The sequence below is a fragment of the Pieris brassicae genome, chromosome 5, assembly GCF_905147105.1.
Source record: "Pieris brassicae chromosome 5, ilPieBrab1.1, whole genome shotgun sequence".
Taxonomy (NCBI): Eukaryota; Metazoa; Arthropoda; class Insecta; order Lepidoptera; family Pieridae; genus Pieris; species Pieris brassicae.
Genome location: NC_059669.1, coordinates 720,143 through 737,704, shown reverse-complemented (window position 1 = coordinate 737,704; position 17,562 = coordinate 720,143). Strand labels below are relative to the sequence as shown.

The 17,562-nt window shown below is 30.6% G+C and overlaps 1 protein-coding gene across 1 annotated transcript in view; it reads right to left on the bottom strand.

The window, feature by feature from the left end:
- LOC123709775 (protein embryonic gonad-like) overlaps positions 1–17,562 on the bottom strand; it is an 86,432-nt gene that overhangs the window by 30,621 nt on the left and 38,249 nt on the right. Inside the window, exon 2 of the mRNA XM_045661315.1 lies at positions 15,495–15,572. Coding sequence (XP_045517271.1) covers positions 15,495–15,572 — 78 coding nt within the window. The remainder of the gene's footprint in view (positions 1–15,494; positions 15,573–17,562) is intronic.

The following is a 17,562-nucleotide window of genomic DNA, read 5'->3' as shown; positions in this document are numbered from 1 at the left end:
TGTATTCGTAATCCTACTGCTAACATAAAATATACAAGAAAATACTATTTAACATATAGCCAAAGATGGAATACATAATATATACAAAAAGGCTCAAATATTCATCAATAAAAATTATTACATACGTAATACCTACTTCGGCTGTGCTGTGTGATGGTGTGTAAGTAGTATATATGTGGAGTGAGCTCATGATATATGCAATATTCATACTCTTTTAAAGCATATTCCGCTATAGTATAAAAAGTCAAGGCTTAAAAATCGCTCGTTGTATTTCCGGGATACAAAATAGTCACCTGAGCATAGTCAGTGTTTATGTGAGGGACGTGAAGCAAAGCACAATTATGAGTCTAATAGGCCGGAACATCAAAAAAAAACAAAATTGTTTACTGTCTCAAATTTTACATAAAATACATAAGTTGAGGCAGCAGCCGTAAGTAGTCAGAGACACTTGTGTTTGGGTTGACTCGCTACTTCCCTTATTTATACAATATTGAGACGGGTGTTAGAAAAGAATACAAAACAAAACAAAACCCTGCCAAAACGCAAAGTCATAGTTTCTCTGAGAATTCTATGAACTTATTCTGTGCATGCGTATTTTGTGTGTACGTGCGCATGTGTGTTTGTGTGTTATTTAGTATATAATTATGTATGTATGTCTCAAACTAACGAATTCGTACTAAAATGTGCTCAGTTTCCTCATATGTTAAAGTTTTTAGCCAGTCTGTTATAACTGAAGTTTAGCGTTTATTTTGTTGTAAATTTATGCAGACTGAGTCACATACTGACGGCTTGTAAAAATCGAACGAACAATTGTGGAGTGGGCCACAATATCACTCAGTCTTCTATCCCGGCAGGCAGAATTAAATGGAATAGATTTATGTAAATATAAGCACACATTCACATTTAGCAGGTATAATTGTCTTATAACAATAACGATAACAATCCACTTGTTCTGTATAAGTTAACTGTGGTGTATCTATAAGGTTTAAAGTAAACATGGAACATGGAAGTGCATTTTTTCAAGAAATCAGCTGGAATTAATTTATTAAATGCAAGTTGCACAGTGAGTTAAGCAAAACACAGCTATTTACATACAACAAAGTTGTGATCGAAAAGTGTTTTGATAACGTGATCCCAATGTAAATACCCCATTACACCAAACCAATAAAAAAGGGGCCATTCGTTAACCTATTAATCTAATTTGGCTTACATAACTAATACGTGACAATTTATTCATTTGAATCGCGTGCCATGCCGTCATCTTAATTAACGCCAGACGAATTCAGACTTTATGTGTCGGTTTACAAGAGAGTTTAAGGGTGAATTTTGTGTGATGGATAAACGGAGATATTACGTTTGGTCGAACATTTAAATGTATCGTTTGCGTGAGGAATTGTCAATATAAGACAGTAAAAGCTACACTTGATAATCTTGACTCAAAGGGAGTAATTTTTTTTTGTAAAATTTTGCTTTAATTAAACAGTTTTGTTATGAGCCACCCAATATGGAGTTGATTTACGGATGAGATACCTGCCACTAAAAATTAAAGTATTATTGTATAGGTACCGAGACTTTACAGTTGCATTATGGTTACAATAGATTATAAAAATATTACTACTGAGTAAACTGACTTAGAAAAGTGAACTTTTCGTTTCATATAACTCATCGTAAAATTTTCGTGTGTTTCACAACTGTTATTAGAGAAAACTGTGGCCGTACGTTGGGTGCCTATAAATTACCAATCGAATCAATGTTAGGTGTCGATTTAACAAGCGATGCATACAAATATTTTGAATTGAAGTAAACCCTCGTTTTATTAAGACTACTTTAACGTAGTAGTTACGCTTGTAAAGGGCATTGCGCCGTTTGAATAGAAAATTAGGATATCTCAAAATACATGTCAGAATTCTATAGTGATTTGATGAAAACCAAAATATAAATTGTTATTTAAAAAATATCACCATTGAATTGCCTTGATTATATTATAATAATAATTAAACTTTTGCTATATAGAGTGAAGTTTATTAATGAGGGTAAGTTGAACAGAAAAGTGGAGTAACAAAGTATCAAACTGGTGACACATGTACAATAAACACAAAATATGTAAACATTGTAGAAGATGGATATACCAGATTAAGGAAAAACATGGCGGGGAGTGACACAGTGCAGACAGAAATTACGGGATTTGGAGTAGGCTCTTGCTGAAAACGGGCACACCGATACCTAGGAATAATTGAGGTGATAGAAATACAAAATATCTGAAATAAACATTATTATTATTTAGTAATAAATCCAACCATTCCTTAATGCGTGTTAGTCTTAAGATCGACGCTGAACACGTTTAGAAGGTTGAGGTTATCACCTATGACTATACATACATAAAGAATAACATTATATTTCGCAAATACAGCGATTTAAGAATTCCGATAGCGCGTGTGATATAAATTGAATCAATAAACGTTTTTACCTTCGCTGTCAATAAATGGTTTATAAACAATAGAATATGTGTGTTGTTTAACAATATGCACTTACAGGGTCAATCTTGTATTTGAAAGAACATTAAGTTATAATTCTCTAGCAATGTGTTGCAAAATAGCATATGCAATTAATTAAGCAAGCTAACTGTTGTTCGTGTTAATAAAAATTAATATTTACTTGTAAGAAAAACAGTTTTTCATAATCTCCATGTCCATGCAAGACAGTTTATTTATTTATTTATTTATTCTATCTTAAGTAATTCCGTAATTAGCTAACAGCATATTATAGTAACCATATTAAAACTAAACATATTTTATGTTTTAAATAAATTTGACCTGGCAATCGCACTAAACAATCGAATTATGAAATTATGTATTACTTGTGAGATACAAGTGTATGTGGCCAAATGAATACATTTATTTAAATAATATTTTTTTATTAATTTTTAATGACTACTTAAGAAAATTGAAAATATTGTTTAAATGTATTATATATCTAATAACATTTATTAACAATTTAATTTGTAGGTTTATTTAAAACATAAAGGATTGAGAATACTTGAGAAGACTTAGACTGCCTATGAACATAATCGTAGTTTAAGCTATTCTATAGTATTGTAGAAAATTAAGTCAATATAATATTATTTATTAGCCATAATTATTGTAAATGCTACATTGTAATTCATGATAAGTCTCACTCTCTTTTGGGGGCTTTATTTTATGTAAAAAAACATTGCACTAGAAAAACTATCAGCATATGATAGCAAATGATCAGCAAATTCCCGACAGTTAAGATCTTTCTTTTATAAGTGCGAAAGACCACACACCCCTACCGCGTACAATCAAAACCTTCATAAAAATACCTAAGAATACTCCGATGTCGTAATGATATTGAAATAAAAATACATATTGATCTTGGCTCGTATCAACCACCTTCAGGTACAGCTTACAAATTGTGTCAAATGACTTTTTATACATTAGGGCTGATACAATTTTTAATAATTTATTTATTTTGTTACACAATTGTACTTTTTATTATTTTAGATTATAAACTGTTTCATTTGTGTTTATAAGGGCGTTCAAAATTGCCGTAATACGCATCATCAATAAAATAATAAATCAACATTTACTGTCAGATTTCGAAAGGGCGCAGAACGGAGAAAAAATCTAAGAAACACTCCACTTGTTTTAACAGACAAACACTAGTATCTATTCAAACAAAAGAACGTGTTCTATGTTTTGTTTAATAATTATGTTACTTTCATAATTTACCTCAGATATATAGCAAGCCTCGAAAATTTTGTGAAATGATTGTTAAATAATCTAATAAAAAAATAATTAATATATTCCGGAATTCTTCTATACAGTGTCAGTTTTGCGCACCTAGCCTGTCCTGGTCCTGGCTAATTAAGTCAGCCTCCTTTCAGAAGCCCAGAAGTTACCTTGAATTCGCAGGCTTCAGGGATATCCTCACTGTTCCGTGGAATTCTGTTCGTTGAGAAGCACTGATACGTATTTCAGGACTACGTGTGTGACTGATTCCTCTGCGCTGCAACAGCCTCTATCGCGCCAAAGAGATATTTATTAGGTGGTCCATAATTGTCCCTATCATATATATAATAAATGCATTGAACATTTGTGCCTGCCCTACAACTTTGAAGGATATATAGTTCAGAAGCCGCTTTTAACTTCACCGATGTCACACTCACCTATTCGCAACCATTGTATTTTAATTCGACCGTGTTAGGAATTACTGATATTAACCAGCTAAGATAGTTTGCCAATCGAATTTGCACTCTATACACTTGCAATAAAATCGCAAACAAGACCAATATATGATGGCTATTTAAAATGTATAGTAACATGAGTAATTTATCGTACTGCAAAATGGATTAAGATGAATTTGCTGTGGTCAAGTTTAACTGCTGACTTTGAAATCATTCAAGTTATTTTCTGTCATTAAATATGTATTACTGGCCAAAGATCACTATAATAATTCATTATAAATGTAAGTGGATAATGGTAATCTTCACTGTCAATATTTAGCGCCATCAGAAGATCAGATCTACGACAAAAGGAAGCTCTATTAGTATGGAATAGAAAGCTCACCGAGGCTTTTTTGTAGCTTTTCTGATTTCTGTATTCTTCATAATTTTTCTTTAAAATAGCATTCTGCAAAAATCCATGGGATTATTTGGATTCTCTATCCAAGAGTATACACTCTCACTCAGTATTTAGTCTGTCTTATATGGGTAATAACTATTTATATGACTCATAACATCACTTCAGCGTATTTATTTGGAGACTACGCTAGGCATGCTTTATATTTCAAGCATTTGGAAAATAAAAGTTGTGTGCCTCATTGCAAATGCAGGTGCAGAATAAAGACGCTATATAATCAGTTATTAAAACATCTATTTTATTTCATTTATTTTTTATGTAATCATTTATTATGCGTAAGAAAGGTGAATCCTTTAAGGCCTCTGTAGTGAGGTTATGGAATTCACTTCCTGTGCCTATACGCTTAGCTCCTTCTCTATGTTTCTTTAAATCTCTAGTGTACAAGCATTCTCCACATCGTATCCCAAACTTTCGTACTAACTGATCTGAAACTGACCTTAAATTATTGTGATTCATATGCACTTTTTCTTTTTCATGTGTCATTTTTTTAATATTGTGCTGATCACTGTTTACATAGGTTTTTAGTTTCGTCTAAATAACTATACGTCTTATGTATTTTTGACTTCTATTATAGTCAATTATATTATATTTCTTTACATGCAACGAAGTGTTAATAAATAAAAAAAATAAAAATTTTTGAAAGTCACCATAGATAAATAGTAAAAGATAAAAATTTATTATCATAAGGAACTATACTCTTGCATATTTTAACAGTTTTCAAGTATAAAACATATAACAAAGAATATTTTCACGACGCAAGGCACCCGCTGGGACGCTATAAATCGCAATGCGGCTGTACCCAGCATCTCACAATTATGTTCGCGGAATTATAATGAGCCGGTGTGCTTGCTTTATGTTATTGATGTGTTTTATGGGCACGAAAATAGACCTAGGCCAAGGCAAGGCTTCAGGGAGGTAGTTGAGTAGGAGGCCTTATTGTTACACCTACTAAGACTGACACTGGTAGACTGAGCATATGGAATTTCATCCATATGACCTCGACGTCCGTCGTTCCACAGTTGAGAATTTTTGATCCGATTAAGGTCCTCCAGGAAGAGCGTACCGTCTATTAATAGGCCACCAACGCACATAAGAATCGTCGAACATTCTGAGAATATATGGTATCACTTAACATGAAGTCCGTCTATGTTTTCCTCCTGTTCTAAAAAAAAGAACATTAGTGATAAAATTGTATACGATTATGAATAATATTTTTAATATTAAAGTTCTCCCTACCTTAGTACAGCCAGGTGTTAAGTAATACTTAAACTTTGAATTTAGTTACAAATATAGCTATTTATAATAATTAAACGATTTAATGCAATATTCAAAAGGCTATTTCTAGATTAAGGAAACAAGTTTCATAAAAACAGAAGCTTCACGATAAAGGGTAAATCGCTTAAGGGCAAATTTATGATACCTTATTATATATTCCACAAGGCCCATTTTAGCTTAGCACCGTTGAGGATAAAAAAAACGATAAATTCGATTACGGTGGTCAAAATTGAGTTGATTGCAAACAATTTGATACAATTACACCGTCGCACGCTGTTATTTTCCGAGAAAGGTGCGAAGGAAATTTTGAATTATTACGCTCGGCGCGAATAAATCAGATGGTGTAATTAAATCCATTTCTGCAGTGTATCGAAAGAGTATTACAATTTTACCGCACCAATAACATTTTAAAGGGCATGTCGATATAACTGTAACATTCGTGCACTTTTTTGGTCGTAAATTACAATGACAGTTCATACTAAGATGAACTTTGTAGTTTAGAAAAGAAATGCAGTAACTGATACTTTTTGTTGCCTTGGTCCATTTCTTGATTTTTCTTGTTTTTTCACTCCGTCGATTGGATCTAATGCATCGAAAAGTCCTTGTTCTAAAAAGCCTTTATTCAAATGCAAGACTTCAGAGTTACAAGTTAACATCAGCCACTAAGTGAACACCATCCATCGCAGTAAATTAAGTATTACCCTTGTTCAAAGCGCTTAAAACTTTTTGACACGTATTCCTATTTTTGACAGTTTTCTCAAAAATTCCTGTAATAAAATATTTCTTTCTGATAGCACGCATACATAGGGTTTCCATACTTATTACATAACATAGGTTCCATCGAATATTTTACTTGAGACAGCCATATTGTAGTATTTCCGACCCAATTTGACTTAGGAAAGGAAGAGAAAAGACCGTACAAATAAATGCAACACAAATACGTGCTCTGTTATTGAGAGTGCATGGGCAACTGTAGCACTTAACATCAGGTGAGATTTCTACCCCTTTTCTCACTGTACTATAAAAAAATCAGCTATTTAATATTTCGATTTTTGTATTGAATTTCTATAATGAACCTATGAATATGATTATTTTCCTCAAAGCTTTTTATTATTAGTATAATACCTATTTTAAATATCTGTTTGGGCATCCGTATATCAACAATAGACCCAATCAGTGATCGAGAATCACTACCGTTACAACATACTTAGAGGAGATTGGGCATATTTGAACGAAACATCAAAATTTTAGTTTTCAAGTGGGCCACTATATAATTAGTCAATAATTGATGCAATTAGTCAATAATGTACAATTCTGAATGGTTAACTTAACTAACCGATTTTAATAAATACGATGTCAAAGTATTTCTTTTCATCATCTATATGCCCCCTCTAATTTATAAATCATAAGTTTTAAAGATCTAATAATATCATTTTATCACTGAGCTATTAAAATATGATATAATTCAAAGGGAAATAGATGATAGTAGATGTGGTACCGATAGTAGTAATAGTTTTTAAACGTGTTGGCCTAATGGCTTCAGTGTGCGACTTCCATCGTATTGAACATTCGCTCAAACAGTGAAAAAAAACATCGTAAGGCTTGTTTGGACCGAAAAAATCGGCGGCAGCACAGGAGGCTGATCACCACTTGCCTATTAGAATGATGATCAAGAAATAGATACTCAGAAGTAAAACGTTTGCAGCTGACTTATGTTTTTTAGAATTTAAATTTTCTTGTAGAAAATAGAACCAAAAAGTCCCCTATCTCCCCATTCAAAATCACGATTATCATGATTCGTTGGAAGATCAATAGGCACATGATGTCTTCCATCACAATGGAGGGGAAAGTGTAGATTTGCTAACGATGCTTTTTTGGTGTTGAAATCCATATGCCTAAAATAAGTAGACCACTTTCTATTTGTCACAAACAAATAGTAAAAATAAATCTACCAAAAATGTATTTTATTAAAAAGACAAGTAATACCTCTAACCTTTAAAATTAATATTTAAAACAATTTTAGTGAACTTAATTAAATATTTTACTCATACTTTGAGTGTTTAAAATAATCTTGACGTTTTCGCTGTCAAAAGTCAAATGTCATTTCAGTGACAGTTGAAGTTTGTGTTATTAAAAGTTATTTTGTGTAAAATTAAACAGGAATCCATTATTTAATTAGGACTATTATGTTCAATTGTTTGTCGTTTAAACTTTGTTGGGGTAGATATAATTAAAAGCAAGTAAAAATATTCACCCATATAACATTCAATTTCACATTCTTAGTTTTAAATTTAACTACTTACTACTACTATTCGGACAAACACAAAAGCTGGCGCCGCCGCAGAGTAGGCGGAAAATAATGAACGGGTAAAATCTAATTCTCCTCCAACTTTGATTCTGTTGCCTTTGGTGTAGACTCATAGACTCTAGTGCAGAAGTGCTAATTAAATGATTAAGTTGGCGTGTCTGCCATACTTAGACTTACTTACATGATCTATAACATAGTCCTGGTGACCTCAGAGCTATACTCGTTCAATAAATAAGTATTGCAATCCCGCGAAGAAATAATATGAATGTAATAGAACCTTGTTAAGCAGTAAGTGATGAGACAAAATGGTAGGTACGTAGCTAATTATAGTAGGTTGACTCTTTTTTTGGTGTGCCTGGATCATCAAATTCAACCGTATGTTAACTTCAATCGTTTTTGCGTTCACATTACCACGCATAAACACATACCAACCAACATTTCACAGTGATATTATAATTTATATCTAAACCTTTGACCCGTATAAAATAAAAACTCGAATACGAAAATTTTGACACTTATAAAAACCGGTTACATTTAATGACAAATTGCGTACAGCTTTACAAAAAACCGTCAATAAATTATTCATACCGCGTGCTCACATTATACGTCATTATAATATCGAAGTCGCGATCTTTAATTTCAATACTTGCGCAATTTTTTGGTTCATTTGCTTCGAATGAGGCTTCGATACAACTTTATTCTCAATGTACTATTACAGATTCAGAATGGAGCGTGGTTGTGTATGTTCTGTGCTATTGAAGAATGTTGTAATCCACAGGTCTGACACGTTATCCATTTTTGTGTAGGGTATGTCAAATACCTGAGCAGTGTTGGCTTAGTGGCTTCAGCGTGCGCATCTCATCCCTGAGGTCATAGGTGTCGATCCTCGGCTGGGAGGCAATGGACTGTCTATGTGCGCATTTAACATTCACCCGAACGGTGAAGGAATATCTTGGGGAAGTATACAGAAAGTCGACGGCGTGTATCAGGCACAGAAATCTGAGGTGCAGACCTAAAAAGGTTATAGCACCAAATGTCAAATCCCTGTATTCAGTAAATACAATAAGCTTTTGAACAACAGTCATACTAGCGCCAAGTGGTCCTTGCCCATCATATTTCAGACATAGAGGAAAAGGTCAAGGTTCTTAGTACTAGGATAACATACATATTAGTTTTCTTTTTCAGATCTGACATACTTCTTCTTTTAGGAATGTTATAAATACAGTTGGTATTTGTAACATTTGGCAATAGATGGCGTTAATAAGGCAAAAAAAATGGCAAGCTAAATTACCATGACATATATTTTGTAGTCAGTCGAAGCTTTCCAAAGTTAAATCAATTAAAAAGCTTATTCTGCATTTAGTTACTTGAGCTAATGTATGTTTACATAACATGTCAATATTTGACATTCATTGTCACAATACATTTAAGTACTCAAAATCTTAGACATTGATTTATCTAGATTAATGTGCAATAAATTATTAAATATTTGTAGAGTGTATCTGTTAAGAATCAAAGAACTTTTAGCCTATATAATTGAAAATATTACAGTTCTTTTTTCGCAAATATTTTCATTAACTAATTCCCCGACTTATTGTCGTCGAAGGTAGTAATGTGTGCGTATAGATATTTTCATTAGCAAAATAGAATTTGTAACTAGAAGTACTTGTACTACATATTTCTGTAAACAACTTTTTATTTACAGAAACTTTTAGAAAGGCTTAAGCTTTTGTCTAACATTATTTCTTTGTAATTCTCTGTTATGTTTATTTCTACAATTTGCTCAGTGGTGTACCTGTCGTAACCATTCTTTTGACAATCAATCAGGACATGTAATACTTCAGCTGTATTAAAAATAGCGTATAGTTATTATAATACTATAATAAATATTTATTATACATCGTAATTTATAAGCCACGCCTGTATATAATGTAAACGCCTACACAATATTTAGTTTTATTATTAATTGATAAATCACATTTTAGTTTCCCATTATGTTCATAATGTATTATATCATTTTATTTACTAAAATCTTTAAAATATGGGCCTTTTTTAATAGAAGTAACATGTCTGGTTAATGAAAGATAAATCATCTATGTAGGAAACTAATTTAAAACTGTTTATTATATAAAATACACCAACTATAACGTTAAATAAATTATGAAAATCTCTTGTTAGTAAGCTATTTGATCGTTACAGACAATACACCTTATACAATGAATTCATTTTAAGACCTTTCTCGCAAATATCAAATCAATATTTAGTGTGAATGTCTTTAGTGCAGACCGTAGTCTTTAGTTGTAGATTTTAACAATTATGCTAATTATTTCTAAATTATTATTTAGAGGTAAGTGCATGTGTACTTTTTAATTACTGATAATTTAATTTCTTAATCAGGAATTGAATAATTGTTAAATAATTCAAAAACATTTTGGAAGTAGCATGATTTCCAAATTGTAAAAGTTTCTGTTCGCTTACTATAATTATAGAAATTATATGACGGAAAATACGGTACCCCAAAAGTATTGAAATATTCTAAAGTGGATTACATTAATAAATAATTCATTTGTTAATTATAAATATGCATTGATATGAGAAAAACCACAGGAGGTCTACCATTTAAGAACACTTCACTCTAATATATAAATCGCGCCTAATTTATATTATTTACAGCGGTAAAAGGTCACTTACCTGCTAATAATAACAATGTATGTAGTATCTTTATCAATCCCATTAAAATTTATGTTAATTTTATTAATTTTTTAATTATTTTTCTCAAGCCTACAATAAATTCCCGCCCACTCACGAGTTGCGTTTGTTTTAATTTGAATAATTTCCAATTTATGCTAAACGTGTTTTAAAATTGTTATAAATCTCAACAGACTGTATGGCGTATTTTAAATGTATACAAATTTTATACGAAATATTGGTATTATACATATTTTAGTTTTTTATATACCAAATAACTTATATATTCCAAACAGAGCTTTGCTTTTAATATTTTGATTAATTGCATACGTAATAACAGAAAATGTTTTAAACTACATTTAATATTTTTTTCAGAATTTACTAGTAATTATAGATGAAGGGAAGTATAAAAGCACAACTGGATCAGTCTCTAATCCACATCTAACTTTAAATATATGAAATGTAAAAAAATCGCATGTATTCTTCAATATTAAAACCTGAAAGAGGTAATGTGATAGGTTTGTTAATTACCTTTTTATATTCAAAAACAAAACTCAAAATAATCCTGATTATTTTGGATTACAAGAGTATAAGCCTCCCGTAGTAATAGTAACTTATATATTTCAATCAAAATTAAATTTCTATTTAAAATATAATGCTTATCTAACTCGTCGACAGGTTATAAAACACCTCCATATTTTTAATTCGCAACAAAAAGTTGTCTTGCGTCGGTTCGATTGAACGATGTCGTTCCGTTATCGCAAAAACGACGCAGGAGGCGGCGCAGCAGCGCACTTAACAGAAAATTGAAACGAGCTACATTATTTCATGACAAAAACTCGGCAAATTGATTCGGGGTAGCAAATTGCGCTGCGCTGGCGACACTCATGGCTTATTATGTATCGATGACTCTTCTATACATTTTGCATTTAATTTTAAATAAAAATGTCATATTATAAGAACCTTATTATACACATAGTATTATATATTTGTAAGTTTTTTTAACAATTACTTATTTCCTGTTTTTAAAAACACTTTGTAATAAATATTAAAGTGATCAAATCTAAATCTTATGCAGGCTGTTAGACGTGGTTTGTTAAGACATGTAGATAGGTGATGTTTTTTTAAATATTTGTATGTTTTGTTTTAATAAACTGGATTGATATCAACGTTATTCCTAAATAACATGGTCTACAAATTTCTATCACTTAGATTCTATAACTATTCTAACGTTCAGTCTTAAATGCATGATTCATGATGATTAGATAAAATTCGCTACAGATAATGTTGAATATCTTCATATGTTTCAAATAACATACAACTTTATTTAGAATTATACACTTGTATGTGTAACTTTATCAATGACAGTGACTCTCACTATTGCCATTGCGACACGTAATGCGCACGCGTCACACGTCGTTAATCATACATTACTGTTCCGATAGCAATAATAATAAATTTTGTAATTTATAGATCCATTGCGTGCGCAATTATTTAATAGTTTCTCTGATTTTGACATATTCCTATCTATTTGTAATGAGTTTATTATTTACGGTGCATACAATTTATATCGGTAATTACGGCCTCTATTTGAAGCTCTCATATCTCTTATTATAAACTGACAAAGAAATTATGCGATTAAGTAAACAGGAAATCATCCTTGTCTAGTTTAGTTTTTATAACAGCGATATGTCGATTAATATGAATACAGGTAGGGTTATACTGTATTTATTTGTTGCTCTATAACATTATTTTTTAGTAAGCTAAGTTTATTTAATTTTGTAATAAATGTATTAAACAGGATAGGAAAGTACGAATGAAATATTTTCAAACTAATTCTACTTAGGTTCCTTTAAAACAATTCCTAAAAGACTGGCAACACACTCACGAGGCCCATGGACACTCTGACAGTTCATTGAGAGTGTACATGGGCGGCGTTATCACTTAACATCAGTTATCTTCCTGCCCGTTTACCTCTTATTACTTAAAATATTTATATATTGTTGGTTTAACATGGATTTTTTTAATGAACCGTGTAGTTTTTAATGTAGATGTGATGTATGCTTTGTTACTTTACCGCAGATCTAGCGTAAAATACCGTTTCAGTGGAATATTAAAAGGGATAATAATTATGCAAAAGCAATAAAACATTTAATTGCGCAATCAAAATGCTTCCCAAAGAATTTGCAATGAAAAATCGAGTACCAAATATGTCTTACCAGTTTAAAATATCTGGCTGTTATATTTCGCATGCTTTTTGGAATAGTAATTAATTTTACATGAATTTTTATAAGGCTAAGAGATGAATTTGTTAACATTTATTAAGAGAAGATTTCGTGTTTTATTAATTTGTTTTTAATAACGCTGATGTAACCAAAGATCGCTAATACATTTTATTACAAAAGTTTAACTTCAACCCACGATCAACTACATTTTATTATTTCTTTCAATGTATATTATATACATATATTTTGTTTAATACATCTGTCTTTACTTAGATGTCATGGAATAATACGATCTACTCTAACTAAAGACAAATAACTAATTTAATTCTGTCCAAATTCTTCTAATAAGGATATTTAACATAAGAAAATGTCCAACAAGACTACTTACTGTCTAAAGCATAGACTGTAAGTAACCCCTGTTTTTTTTGTTCAGTATTTAATATTTACGACTAACGTGCACTGACACTTTTCACACATTCAAATAATACACATATGATGCGAGATCATTTCCAATTATTGAAATAAAATAAATATTTACTAATTAAATAATTGCAGGAATAATTGCGGAAAAGCTATAACTGTTTTGAGTTATTTAAATACATAATAATATAAGTCCATACAATCAGTCTAAGTCGTTGTAAAGTGATTTATTCTCAGACATCAAGTGTCGGTGTTGGACCATTGACACGTCAGTAATCTTGTTTTGTGTAAATCGCTACTGATAGGAAAGATACAAAAAGTAAAACCGGATTTCCTTTTATAGGAAAATAATACCTTGTTTAGCATAGTTTTAGATAACTAATCTTACAATATTCGAATTAGCAGTTAATCAACCGTTATTATACGATTTGAGACTTCTATCGGACACATGTCGTTGATTTTTGAAGTTGAGAAATGCTGGTTTTCACACGTTATAAGCAAACTATCAAAGAACGAGATGTAACAGAATATAAGCTCAAAGAATATAGAAAAGCTCAAAGAATATAGAGAAGCTCAAATAATATACAAAAGCTCAAGGAATACAGAAAAACTCAAAGAATATAGAAAAGCTCAAATAATATAGAAAAGCTCAAAGTATATAGAAAAGCTCAATGAATATAGAAAAGCTCAAAGAATATAGAAAAGCTCAAAGAATATAGAGAAGCTCAAATAATATAGAAAAGCTCAAGGAATACAGAAAAACTCAAAGAATATAGAAAAGCTCAAATAATATAGAAAAGCTCAAATAATATAGAAAAGCTCAAATAATATAGAAAAGCTCAACAATATAGAAAAGTTCAAAAATATATAAAAGCTCAAAGAATATATAAAAGCTCAAAGATTATATAAAAGCTCAAAGAATATAGAAAATCTCAAAGAATATAGAAAAGCTCAAGGAATACAGAAAAACTCAAAGAATATAGAAAAGCTCAAATAATATAGAAAAGCTCAAATAATATAGAAAAGCTCAAATAATATAGAAAAGCTCAACAATATAGAAAAGTTCAAAAATATATAAAAGCTCAAAGAATATATAAAAGCTCAAAGATTATAGAAAATCTCAAAGAATATAGAAAAGCTCAAGGAATACAGAAAAACTCAAAGAATATAGAAAAGCTCAAATAATATAGAAAAGCTCAACAATATAGAAAAGTTCAAAAATATATAAAAGCTCAAAGATTATATAAAAGCTCAAAGATTATATAAAAGCTCAAAGTGTATAGAAAAGCTCAAAGAATATAGAAAATCTCAAAGAATATAGAAAAGCTCAAATAATATAGAAAAGCTCAAATAATATAGAAAAGCTCAAATAATATAGAAAAGCTCAACAATATAGAAAAGTTCAAAAATATATAAAAGCTCAAAGAATATATAAAAGCTCAAAGATTATATAAAAGCTCAAAGTGTATAGAAAAGCTCAAAGAATATAGAAAATCTCAAAGAATATAGAAAATCTCAAAGAATATAGAAAAGCTCAAAGTCCACTTTAATGGTTCCTTACGAGATTAAATTGAGAGAAAGAGCTAAAATTCACTCCACATTGTTGCAATGTTTTCATTAATACTATTTACGAGATGGCACCACCTTCATATGGCATATCTTCACTGATCTGTGGCTGAGCTAGCTTTGGTAACACTGATGCATTAAACACATTATATTTTTAGTTATTGTTTTCGCTTATAAAGTATAAGGCAGTACAATATACTCATACATAAAAGATCCAAAAGTCAGTTTTCAACACTTAAAATGATATTAAATTACTAAGTAATAAAATACTGTATTTTAATAGAAGACAATTTCTATTCGTGACAATGTTTACACATTATCTTTATTGTTGAATCAATTATGAGATAATCTTACCTTGCATCCCTCACAAGTGAAAGCTCCGAAATGAAAACCAGCTGCTGGCTCTCCACAGACTTTACATTGCTGGTTCATCTGTAAAAAAAGGGATTTATGGGAATTTTATTTTACAAAAAAATAAAGTTTTTAGATGTGGAATAAATCAGGAACATTTACGAAATCATTTTTTTTTTAATTCTAGTGATACTCCTATAATGGCTCTAAAATTGTTGAATAATTATGTAAGTGGGTCAAATTTAGACGTTGATTAGAAAAATTGTGAAACTGTCATTGAGCTTTTTTATGGCTAAAGAGTTGTGTGTTTTGGTGGAGTTCGTATGATATAGTCATAATTATATACGACATCGTTAAAAGGAGTATTAAGAATATATATCCCACTAAATCACCTGCATCATGAGCTCACCCTCACTTTACCAACACCACAGCCGAATTAGGTATAACTTAGTTAAATGTATTCAATAATTTTTAATGTTTGTTCTCTTTTGTAAAGTTTTGAACGTTTCCGTAAATATTTCTATTCCATGTTTGGCTATATTTTTAGTGTAATGGTTTGTTATTATATAATTTTTGTTAACTGTAGAATTACGAAATAAGTAAATGTATAGATTTTTTTAACTTAAACCATGATTTTGTAGCATAAGTTAAATAAACAATGATTTATATAACAAAACTTTGAAATTATCTTATTATTTTTTCCTCTTCACTTATATGAGTTGTGAAAATAAATTTGAATGGCTACTTGAAATTAAATTAACTTGATTCAATCACTAACTTTTTGCAATATATGACTGACAGTAGATAATTGCAAAAACAACCAAAATTACTAAGTCAATAAAGAACAACTTAACGTCAAATTCATAACATTTCGAGGTTATCGTTAAGTGTTGATTTAGAAATTTAATTCTAATTATAACATTACAATTTTTTTATTTGACGGTCGTTTCAAGAGTACCTATTGGCCATCAAATCCAAGATGTGTTGACACATGTCATACTTAGCTATCTCAACTCTGAATGCACTCTCAGAGTCGTCTATCTCTAATTGATGATCAATCAATCAAAACCGTTTACGCCGATATCGTTTAGAACAACATACCGTTTATATTGACCAAAATCATACGTCCCGGCTGAATTCTATTTATTGGGTACTTAATAACAACGTCATCTACAATAAGAGTAGACTACTCTCTGTCATTATAACAGATTTTGACTATAGTTATAAATTTCAAAAATCGCGCAATGAAAATGAATGCCCGTGAGGCCCACCCCATATAAGAAAGAGCTTTTAGCTTCCGATTCAAATTTATTTAAATCGTTATAAAATAGTTTTCGTAATCTGTTACTAAAGGACTTTAGATAATGCTGTGCCTTTTATCTTATTCTACGTATTACATATACGTGTAAACATTAATAAAAAATGTAATATTGAAAATTTTAAATAATTCATTTGATCTTAATAATTTGTTTAAACCACAATTCAGTTAGCATCGCGTGTGCACGGTGTGTATTTAGTGCAAGAATTTTCTCGTCGACAGCTCGTGAGGTTTCGTTAAAAAATTAAATATAAAACATAATAACATGGTGTTGAAGGAACGCTGATGTGGCGTGACTTCTCTCTGTTATCGCAGTTTGCAAACGAGCTTTCGTTGTTACAATTGGACGTGAACATTAATTTGTGAAATTTTTATCAAGTTTATTATGAATTCCAGCTAAATGACTGTTTTGTATATGGGAGCGAAGTGTTTTTAGAATAGCCATAGTATTTACACATACGTATAGACTATAGATTATAGCGTGTTTTGTTTAAGGTTTAAAAGTACGAAAGAGTGGTCAATAAACTAAGTAAATCTATTGTAAATCTATTCTCCACAAACCACAAAAAAATTTCATATAGTAATTTTGTATAGTTACTTGATTATACGTTTTACGAGAACAAACGTAACAAAAATGCCAAAAAGGCAAATGAGTGGCATTTGTACATTCCGAAGTCTGTGTATTCTCACAAACTACAGGATCGATTTTTTTGTGTGTTAAATATTCTATAAATTAGGAAAGAATATAATTAT